The sequence below is a fragment of the Cryptotermes secundus genome, unplaced genomic scaffold (assembly GCF_002891405.2).
Source record: "Cryptotermes secundus unplaced genomic scaffold, Csec_1.0 scaffold667, whole genome shotgun sequence".
In the NCBI taxonomy this organism is placed as follows: Eukaryota; Metazoa; Arthropoda; class Insecta; order Blattodea; family Kalotermitidae; genus Cryptotermes; species Cryptotermes secundus.
Window position 1 is genome coordinate 1178770 of NW_019721771.1, and position 12221 is coordinate 1190990.

Sequence of the window (12221 nt, forward strand, 5' to 3'; positions counted from 1 at the left end):
GATCCCCATCCAAGGTGGCGTACAAACTGCCTAATGCTTCGTACTTTCAGAAGTTAATTTTAAATTACAACAGGCCATAGGGCCCAATTCGTAAAGCAGAAGATTAAGAAGAAGAAGATGAAGTTGAAAGCAGGCATAATTCATTCAAAGCAATGAGAGTATTGAAACTGGAGGTAATTTATAGGTCTTTGCATGTAGCTAATTCATGCGGAAATTATAAATTGTAATGCGGATGAAATTACATTGTATTAAGGTCTTTTATAAGAGCTTCATAAATTCAGTTATTCTACAAGTATTCTTTCTATAAGATGTCAGAAATCACAAAATATCCCAGCGTGTTACTCGAAGTTTAGTGTGATGCAGAACAACAGAATAATTATACAATTTAATTAAATATTCCTCTTAATGTTAAAATGTGATTCCATGCATGCACTGATGACAGAATATGCCAAATTATCCAAATATGAGTCATGTATAGGGGTGGTTTATAAGACGGGGTTTGAATTGGATGACTGAATTTATTGCACCTTGTACATTCACACAACTCGGGACTACAGACAATGAAGCTGACCACTCACATCCATCTAGTGCCGACGTTAAGAATTGTGGAGCTATATCTCCACTCCCCCATGCGTCTTCATGGCATAGTGCTTAATTAATTAAGCAGAGAGACAACATTAACCATTACTTTTATACAAATAAATATATTAAGCCTGGTACATGTTGTTTATATATGCTTTTGGCTATATTAAATTAAGATTTCAACGTTCAACACATGAGGCAACAAAGTCGCCGTCCTCTCGTGTCGATGCTTCGACGGAAAAAGAGTCTTAAGCTGAGGAAAAGAACACAGGACTCCTGTAGAGCTCGCAGGTGTGCGGTCCCTTCACACTATACGTAACGTCAAAGAGAGGAGAACCACCTGAACACCGAAAACATACTCGAGTATTTATGTTGACCTCCACCCATTTGACCTCTCTACGACCGGAAAGCACCGACACGTCACAACGTTCCTCCGTCGGCCGTTGCCGATCAGTGGCCATCAGTGATCAAAGCAGCAAAATACAGTATATTTTATATATCCTGTGACGGCCAGATTCCCGTGTGAAAAAAAAAAGAGAAAACCGCCACTGAAATTGAAGGATTTACGCTTGTTTACTGCTAGTGAGACTTGCAGTCCAAGGATGCGTGTTATACAAACAAGTACTACATTATCGAAATAAATACGATGTACATCGTTCACATCTCTGGAAGAGGCGACAGTGACATTCCAGCAACATTCTCGTCGGAACGGGCCTCATTTGTTTCGCTTTTATTGTTTCATACGTTTTGTTAAAACACCAAAATAGTCAGAATTATTATTCTGATTTTCTAACAGTCATTTAAACCTCTTGTACATAATTATTTTTATACACGTTTTGTGGATGCTGAAATTCTGTTCTCTGATTGGAAGCGGCTGATATGGCAACTGGACACCTGTGCTGTGTAAGTATGATGTATCAGTATAAACAAGAGTCAGCACTGATAGCCACTAAATTCGGAAAACCTTAGCTGATTTCCATTACACTAAAATTAACTGCGAATATCCTTGTGATGTTTACGCAGCGGTGACAGTGAAAGCTGTGATCTTCTTAATTGTATAGCCATGTAGCTCGGTACAAGTCCGTCGACGTTTCAGAGAAACTTATAACCTCGATCATCAGGATCAAAATGTAAAACCAGATAAGTTATCAGTAAGGAAGAGACGGAAAATTATGACTTTGCTCTGCTTTCCGCCTGCTTCTTGTTGATTTCCTAATTGGCTTGCATTTGGGCCCTGAAGATGGAGACGATATGTTCCTCCGAAATACTTGGCGTCACAACACAGAAAATCGTTCTATTCATTATGGTTGTAGCTTAAGGAATAACCAGTCACAGTCTGTTAAGACCAATCAAATATTTCGCGTATAAGATTCAAATTGAGTAAGGTAAAGATAAAGCTATCGCTGTAAGAGGCAGTAGAGGCCCATAGGGTTGAGAGACGTCGAGGCTACCACATTTTTCTAGAAAATCGACTCACAGCTGACTCTGATGTAAAATTCAGATCGAATATTACGAAATGATATATGCATACATAAAGTTAAGTTATCCAACTGGAAAGTCTGTAAAGGGAAAAAGGGTTATTAGTCAACCACCTTCTGATTTCTTGCATGCAATTGAAATTGCATTAACGTGTTATGACTTATGAGCAACTGTCAATAATTTCGTTGAGAAATTTAGTGTTTCCCCCCCCCCTCCGCCGCTTGTCTCTAGTTAAGATATTGTGCATATTTCTGCCATGTAATATTTACAATAGTTCTACATAAATACTAGAAACTTTACCAGAGTAATTTTCGAACTCCGTGTGGCAGAAGTCGAGAGTCAGATGTACGTTATTTATTTTTAGATTCATTTTGAAAGTAAATAAATGATGGAAGACTAATGTATGGCGAAAATTTTACCTTAGAGAGTCCCAAATCAGCAAATGTAAATAAAAAAGCAACATAATATTTTCGTATTAGTCTGTGTTACCAATTGTAGTAAATTGTATTATATTCTGACATCCGTTTCCGGGGGATTCCAAAATTCAAATAATGTGATTATTGTGTTTGCATACTAGCAACAAGTTGCGGGAAATAACCAGAGACTTAATTATGGTACGCAGAACTTCAGTAACCTCACCGCCATCTGTGAGCCCTATTTTCTAGAAATGTCGGGTCCTCGACATCACACAGTCCTACGGGCCTCCACGGCCTCTTACATTGATAGCTTTACCTTACCTTTCACGTAGGAATTGAGGTTCTCACAGCGGTGGATATAAAGAGTTATAATCTGAGATATTAGTCCGTTCAAAGTCAACCGACGTTTCGAAGGAACATGTCTCCATTTTCAGTGTCGATGAATAAGCCAAGCATGAAACAGAGCTTACTTATTCTTCGACCCTGAAGATGGTGGCGATATGTTTCTCAGAAACATCGGTTCATTTTCAACGGACTACACGGCGTTACATCCAATAGTGACGGTGCGCCGCAACGACGCGCAGTGATGCGCAGTGTTCCTGCGCAGTGGTCGTGCTGTGAACGGTAGTCCCAAGTGAGACAGAGAGGGACAAAGAATGGCGTTTCTGAGATGCACCTCGCTCGCACTGAATTGCAGTCGCGCTTCTGGTTGTTATGGACGGTACAGCTGTACCGGATTGCTACTTACCAATCGTGCATTTTCTTAAGAAATTTCGCGAAAATCAGTTGTGGCAGTATATTTTAGGTAGCTGTGTGACAATATGTTTCATTGTGCTGCTAATGCAGGCAGAGAAGGAAACTCCCAACAGAAATGCAATCGCAATGTTTGGCACATTTTAGAAAACAGTAAGTAAACAAAACAGTAAGCGCTGCGCCATGAAGAGGAGAGTGGATGTACAGATCTACACATTCACTTCGGCAGTAGTTGAAGTTGAGTGGCCAGGTTCAAGACTCGGGGAAAGAGCCCCTGATACGCATTAGAGAGGAGGCTGGGTGGGTCCCAATGGCCGGTCCGGACGACGTGGAGAGGAGAAATATCTTGCCCTACCGGGACTCGAACACAGATCCCTTGGCCGTTCAACCCGTAGCTAATCCATTGCCAACTGCACATTTGTAGGACGTAGTGCCGAAGAATATTTCAGTCTCACATAAAGACATTGTGTTGAGTCTGAAGGACCGCCTCTGTGTTCTAGTGGTCAGCGTTCATGGCTACAGATCCAGAGGTTCCAGCGCTACCAGATTTTCTGAGAAGTAGTGGGGCTGGAACTGGGTCCACTCAGCCTCATGAGGACAATGGAAAAGTAGCGGCTCCGGTCTATAAATCCGAGATTAACGGCCGTGGGGATCCGTTGTGCTGACCACGCGACACCCTTTATCCGCAAACGTTGGCACTAACTTCGCTGACAAGCGGCGGTTGGTCGGTCGATATAGTTCGCTTGCGGACTGCGGGTCACGGAGTTTCTTTTTTGTGTTTGTTTTGTTGTTCAGCCTGAAGCTGGAGTCTCTGTGGTCCTTTTTCTCGTGATATTCTCTGCCGAGTGTGTCTTGACAATGCTATAGTCCTGTCGGACTGAGAGTCGCAAATTGCTTCGTGGAATAGTGAAACTGAATGTCGTATAAATCTGTTTTAGTCCTAAGTTCCGGAAAATTAAAATTAATTTTTAATACAGAGTGATTTTCACTCGGAGAAATGACCAAATTAATAATCATAAATCATGCAGTAATTAACCAGTGTAAATAAAACATGGCCGGTACATAGCTTGAAAAATGTAGAGATAATTATGTTATAAAAGATTTTAAAATTAGCTTACCTCTGCCTGGAGGCGCAGGCCGCCATAGCCCTCCATGTCCCTTATACGCCATTCCGCAGCATAACACGTGGGATCACAGACCGATGAAAATGGCACGGGTGGGGCAAGCAGGCACCACGTCGGTTTTTGCAAAATACACCTTGCGTTCAGGTTTCGGTTTCATCGGTAATTTTCTGCTTGATTTACAATTATTAATTTGTGGTCTCCTTGGGGTGAATCTTACTGTATAAGATTTTCCAACGGAACCTCACAGTATTTTGCCGTATGATTCTTTCTAACGGAACATAATTTTCCTTAGGCCGTTAGATTAAAATATATTTGGCCCGAAGCCTTTTTTGTAGCATTTCCTTCCACAGGTCAGGCTAATTTAAGATGATTTTCATTAATTCTGGCTGCTTTGCTTACGAACCTCAAGCAGTAATTCCTTTCATATATTGTCACGATTTACAGTGATTGTTAAGGGGAGTTTTGAATTGAATGTTTGGATTTATTGCACTTATACACTCAACACGTAATTACACGTGCTACAGAGCCACCGCTTTTCTCCACACTTTACAGTGCATTGCTGCACACGGTAATCACGGAACACAAGCACAATCTTAAGCAGGGTCTTCTAGAGAAATCCAGGTTGGCTCAGCATGCATACGAAGAAGGTCACAGGGTAATCTGGGATGAAGCTAGGATCTTGGAGATTGAAAGCAACAGCAGATACAGGAAATACAAAGAATCAGCTCATATGGCATGTTCATCCAATCTGATCAGCCAACCCAGTTTGGATATTTCTCCCATATGGATCCCCCTCATCAATGAAGAGGTTAACAAACCAAAAAATGTATTTTTATGAATATTAGTGGCTTTCACTACTACTGCAAGTTTTCTTCCGGGGACTAGTCTGATTCCCGGAAGTCGCCATGGTGACACGATTCTTTATCCATGCAGATCAGGCATGCTTTATCCAGTTTTTACTTTCGTTTTTAACTGAATTCATGGAATATAACCCATACTTCTGTTTCTTTACATTGTTGACAAGTGCATGTTTGGCACAAATTTTCTATCATGTTTTTACTGCGATTTTATTCTTTCCTCCCACTGATGGAACCGGTTGTCGGTTGTTCATAGGTTGTTTCTACAGATCAAGGTTTATCCAGTGACTGAGACTAGCTCTTTCTAAGGGGCCCAACTGAGTAGGTTAAACCTTCCCTATCCACCTGAAGACGGAGACAGATCCAGTCTCCAAAACGTCGTGGTTTTTTGTCTTTTATATACCGGACGATGGGTGAAGTCCAAAATACGCCAAAAGAAGTACTGTAAACCAGTCATTACTATGCTCTGAACAGCTCAAACATCAATATTACAGCAGTACACAACAAACGCAGACAGTAAGGGATTGAAATATCAGAGCTTGAATTTATTTATTGAATTATATCGACATATCTCATAAATGTTCAGTTAAAATAAAGTAACTGGTTTGGAAATATTTTTTTGTGTGTCTGATGAACTTTTCCGTTTGTCCAGTGCTCGCTGATATATTAAGCTAACAAAATAGGACTGTTACATACATTGCAATAGCTGTTGTACGAGTGTGTATGAGTGTGGTTATGTGTGTATTTAGATAATAAGTTTTATTGTGTACGTTCTGATTCATGTAACCTGGCATTACCTTATATTCGCCCAAGGGAACAGAGAAACTTTTACGATTGCATTTTATGTACTTTAAGTGCAAGGCCTGAGGGTCTATCATGAAGAATGACGTAATGTCAAGTCACTTACGGATATGATACAATCATTTCTATAATTATTTCTCGTTTTAAAATTACACAAACCAGTACTAACACACAAGATTTTTCTTCTTGTGTTTAATTCCTACTGTTATCAATATAAAAAGCGGGAAACACGTTGTTGGCATGCTATAAAGCTATTAGTTAATTCAAGTAATAATAAATCACATGTAGATGTGTGGAGTAATTCCATCAATGAAACTTCCTTGTTTTACCTACTGAAGTGTAGCGTTCATTGCCAGATGTATTCTGTTTTACTCATTCTGGTTTATTTGAAGTTTGTACATATTACTGTTTCTGTGACAATCCATCATCTCTACTTAAGATAATTAACCCTTTAAAGCTCAGTGGTTACTATATGTATCACTTATTTTAACGTGCCAAGACTCCGTGTTCTACTCACAAATTGTATTTGTGTGTTCCATATGCTTCTCACGATAAACAACGACTGTTTTCCCAAACAGCATTAACCGGCTGAGCTTTGTAGAGGTGACGTAGTGTATTTCCTGTGAGGTACGAACTAAATATATATGTATTACTTAAAAACAATTCAGTCTTTAAAGGGTTAAACAGAGAAGCGAGGAGACAGTATGATGAAATAACCTCTAGGGTTGCCAATTATTTACAGCACTGAATTCAGGATAGTAAAAGACAATCTAATATTAAGTTCAATGTTTATAAATATACTGAGATTTTCAAGTTTAATCAACGGTAATCTGAATACATAATAGTTGATCTTATCGAATTATTAAATTATTAATATTTCGTTGCATCGACTAATAATCGATTATATAAAAATTCGGAGTCTCATGTTATGCCATATAAAAGAGCTTAATAACTGCAAAACTCTGTCGTCCCTATATCATCCCTATATTTATAACTGCCTCCTACTTCGTTGGATCTGGGGTTCTCACCGCTGTGATTATGAATATTACAGTCATCTGTTCTGGTGCAGTTCGGAAAGGACCCGACATTTCGGAAGGACGTATCGCCTTCGTCTTACCCGCTAAAGCTTACCGCCTACTCATTCTAGTTTCTTAATTGGCTTACTATTATACTCTAAAGTTGGTGGCGAAACGTTCCTCCGAAACGTCGCACTCTTTCTAAACTACATGGATTTAGCATTCAGAAGATCGAATTTTTCCTTCCGATATTTTGGATAACTTGAAGATGTTGAATACTGAATGGGAGTTTCATTTACTCGTCAAATGCCCAAGAAAGAGCGCTATAAACGTTCAGCTACATGAAACGCACTAAGTGTAAATGCTACTTTATCTTGTCTGTATTCCTTTTGTCTTCAATGCACTGATGTTTATGTTGCACTTATGAAGCTCAGACCCAAAGAATTCAGCACTTCTGGCTTCAAGGTTCAATCTATATTCTGGATAAACAGTTATGAAGGACAGGAGAAGATCAGAACTGCTGCATATAAACAGTATTACAAATAATGCTATGTCATTTTACTTAAGTGATTTAGCACGTAACGGCTAATGGTAAGAATTCTAACACCTTACTATTCTGGGATGTTTCGCTAATAGAATGATTTAGTGACCGCTTTCCACGCGTCACATGTTTTCGCATTGAACTTTGTGTATGTTCATTTTGCAGAAGGTCAATTTAATGCTTTTATTTTACTAAAAATTGTGGATATTCATGTGTTTTTAATTCTATAAATACAACTGATATCCTGAATGTAGACATAATGAAGATCCTATTGTGCCTAAGAAAGGTTGGCAACCCTGTGTCAATGATATTCTTATAGTTATAATCTCTGGTGTCTTCATTCTCTCTCGCTGGTCACATTTCATGTAGCTGAGCTGGTTTCTGTTAAAGGGAGCAGAAGAGAGCAATGTTGTTGGGATGTGTTTCATTGTGAAACGACGAGGTACTGACTTGGGTACAGTCCGTAATCATTTATTAAACTTCCTGACATTGACTCGCATCCTTTGGATTACATCAATGAAAGGTACCAGGACTTAACACTGCAAGTTGTTGTGTAGTCATTATCACCTTAAGAACTTGTGCAAAGTGACATATTCACGATTAACACAAGCGCCCTAACACGTGGCTAATGGCATCAGCTTCTGTCTAGCTGCGAAAATTTAAAGTTTCCTATTGGATTACAGTAATCATTTTTGTGCTAATTAATCTTCGGTCATTTTACTGGATTTCGATATTTTACGTTACCTGTACTGGAAGAAGGAATTTAAAATAATTTAGAACTCTGGTATCAGGTATCAGAACTCATGTAATTGAACTACAAGACATGAATTGTGTGCGTGTTATTTTCATTGTATACCGATATGCATTTGCGAAGATTTTAATAATATACTGGCAATAATATTAAACGAAAATCATTCCGAACTGACGAGCTAATTAAAACCTCATATTCCTAAGATCGGAAATGATACGCCTATACTAGAAATTCAGGCGAACAAACGTGGGAATTTTCTACTTTGTATTCAGTAACTGAAATAAATATTTCGGAAAGTCTTCTTTACTCTTTTTTGGTCACTTAATTTGTTAGTTGTTCGTCAGCTTAATGATACTTTCATGTCGCAAGGTCGTGGACGCATCTCCCCCCCCCACTTGCAGTCTTCCACCCCCTGAGGGTGAAAGTTAATGTGTTCCCAAGGCGTGAAACCGTCCTTGGTGAAGAACAGGAAATAAATTCTGCTTATCGACAGGGTGGCTCTGTGACCGCTAGACGAGAAATATCCCGAGAAAAACTCTATCCTAACATAAATGAGTATCAGGATCTTCCTGGGGCTAAAGGTGCGCCCAGCGCGTAAGGCTCACAACCTCACCGCCATCTGTGAGCCGATTGNCTGAGTATCAGCAGTAGAAGGCCGAAACCTCGCTGGCAGAAAGGGACTGATAGCGAGCACCAGTACCGGTAGGGTATGGAGACTGTAGAAATTAAAAGGGGGACGTACAATAGACTGTTAGTCGCGGTGCATGGGGAAACCCACCCCCTCAATACTGAATAACAGAATACTTGTTAAGGAGTTAATTACTGAGAACTTTCGATCTATGGGGATTATTCATATTAAATCCAGTTTCAATTTTAGGTATTGTAGAAAATAATATTGAATAATTTAGTGAATCAATAGTATTTACCCAAAACATCTATTTCCGTCTTAAATCATATATTATTAATCATTTTTAGTTACAGCACATTCTGTATTAAGTTATCATGGGTTAGACATCAAAACTTCATAAAAGATACTGTTATGAGAAATATCTCGATATCTCCACAAGAGACACTGACATTTTATTAGGCCGTAATACGTATTTCTTATGCTCCCGATGAGGTTATTGGATTTTTCAATTGACCTAATCCTTCCAGCCGCACTATGGCTCTGGGGTAGACTCAGCCTCTAACAGAAATTAGTACCAGGAATATTCCTGGGTGTAAAGGGCGGACGACGTGTAAAGTTGACAACCCTCACCGCCATCTGTGAGCCGATTGTCTAGAGAAAATGTGGGAGCCTCGACGCCCTGTTACAGGGATAGTCTTACCTTTTAACATTACTTATTTTACACTCAATTCTGTATATTAACGCATGGTTCAGACATTTTGAAAATGTACCCTATGTTTAACATATGACACACGTTGCTGTCTTCTGTTTCGCACAGAAGTGAAACTGTATTTATCAGCAATTTATTTCAAGAATATGATTGTACTTTGCGCTTATTAACTCGCCCGTATAATATTTTGTATGTGATCTGTTAAGATTTAATTTATTGCTGTTTATATTTTCCCCACTGTTATATGCTGCCCTGGTTTGAAAAAAAATTTTTCCTTTCGATTTTTGTTTTGTACCTGCCAACATATCGATTTCCTGCCTCAATAAATGGTGATTTAAACAAGTGACGAGCAAGTCCTCGTTAACCTCAGAGTCCTGAAGCCCGTAGACATGTGTACATATGTACACATTCCCGAGTGGTGCTGTGCGAACGTGCCCCAATTCAACGGTAAGTGTTCTTTTTCTCAATTAATTTATTCTTATTTGAACGTAAAATAATTGTTGGAGGATCTGAGAGTCAGAATTAAACAAGTGACTCAAGCCTTCATTAATGAAGGATTTTCATTACTTAAGACAGGATGAATCCATTATATTCTGATGAGTAAGAATTTTATTCCGTGCAACACTTCATATTTATACAGTGTGATTGTAAATTATTGTCGGGCTTCCCGTGACCTACAATTTTCAAACATCTTACGTGTCAGGATGGCATACATGTTGGAGGTGCTTAGTGTTCTGTAGTATTGATTCTATAGACAATAAAACATTTTGAATTACACTTTCGTATCCCATAAGCAGTTTCATTTTGTTATTTTAGTTTGAAAATTATAGGCCACGGAAATCATGAAAATGTTTTAGAATCAACCTGTATTTTTTTTTGTGGCCGCACCATAGCTCAAGCGGTTAGTAACTGGCTTCCCACCGTGGCGGCCCGGGTTCGATCCCGGGACTGGACAAGTTGGACTTGTGGTGGACAAAGTGGCGCTGGGGCAGTTTTTTCCGAGTACTTCGGTTTCCCCTGCCAATCTTCATTCCACCAATTGCTCCACAATCACCCTCACCTATCATCTGGGGCTGGTAAAATAGGCCAGAAGTGGCCGCAGTACAAGGGACTTAGTCCCATCCCACTAGCAATAAAACAATTTACACGTTTCGGTCGTTTTGACTACCATAAGGCGTCTTTATAAGCAATGAAATATGCCACTGTCCTTATTGAACTGCCTACGCAACGGATCCGTTTTTCCTGCTCTTACCATGGAAGGTATTAGTACAAACCAGTACATATTGTCACGTGTATGAATGAGTCTTCAAGAGATTTTGGATTGGATAATGGATTTATTGACCCCTTTAACACACAACTTGAAATTACACTTAATTATAGAACCATCGCTAATTTCCACATATTACAGATCACGCTACAGCACAGGCTAAGTCTTTTCCAGCCTGCGGTGTCGTCACTAGTAGCTTCCTGGTAAAGGCATCAACAATGGCTGCTCCTCTTCTTCTGAGCTAGTGTCCTCTATGGACGAGAGCTCCCTTTCAACTGAACTATTCTTCAAAGTCAAAGTCACTTTGCGACTGACGGCCAGTCAGTAAGTCTTGGTATCGAGCCCCATCTGGGGCTCATGACTAGATATTTATTACTGTCTGACAGTTACGGTTTTTTTTTTGTAGGGCGCCCTCTCTGGCGAGAGGACGGGTCTGTCATTTGTACATGCTTTTGGATTTGCTAGCGCAGTCTTTCTCGGGTCCGAGTCCCTTGGGGCCCGCGACCATATTTTACTGTTAGATTTGAGACTTCCTTTTTTTTTTGTCGCCTCCTACAACTCGCAGGGTCACAGTTGAGGTATTCGACCCCTCCTCCGCACGGAAAACTCTGAGTAAAATACATACCAGTACATATTGCCATGTGTGTGTGAACAACTCTCGAAGGTGTTTTGGATTGGATATTGGATTTATTGACCACTTTAACACACAACTCGTAATTACACTTAATTATAGCACCATCGCTAATTCTTGCTTCATTTGTCCTCCTTATAGCACCTTTACTCTTACCGAGTAGAAAACATCGTTTCGAACAGTGCCTCTATTGTTGTATGCGTATCCGTTGCCGCGGGAATTTCTTTACCCAGCCGTTGCCTAGGAACAGCTCTGGTATATTTGCTTATCTCGCGGTCTTTGCATAGTAACGGTTTTACACACTACAATCTTATATAAATAAAAATGTAAATGTTCGTTTGTCTCTCCTCGAAGATCTCCGAAAGTTCTTCACCGTTTGCTTTGAAATTTTGACACAACGTTTCATTCGAACACGAGCGTATTTTCATATACCTGTCATATAGATGTCACGCCAGTGACAGGTAAAAACAGGTAAAACACATGCTATACGTCGTCCATCGAATACCAACAGATCGTTGCCTAGGAATAACCGTGGCAACGAACTGTTGAGACAGCGGATCGTTGCCTAGGAATAACCGTGGCTACGAACTGTTGAAACAGCGGATCGTTGCCTAGGAGTAACCGTGGCAACGAACTGTTGAGACAGCGGATCGTTGCCTAGGAATA

The 12221-nt window shown here is 39.8% G+C and overlaps 1 protein-coding gene across 1 annotated transcript in view; it reads left to right on the top strand.

Annotated features, from left to right (window-relative positions):
• Positions 1-647: 647 nt before the first annotated feature.
• LOC111875762 (ammonium transporter Rh type B-A) overlaps positions 648-12221 on the top strand; it is a gene marked incomplete at its 3' end in the record, with an annotated part of 119485 nt that continues 107911 nt past the window's right edge. Inside the window, exon 1 of the mRNA XM_023872258.2 lies at positions 648-1485. Coding sequence (XP_023728026.1) covers positions 1462-1485 — 24 coding nt within the window. The remainder of the gene's footprint in view (positions 1486-12221) is intronic.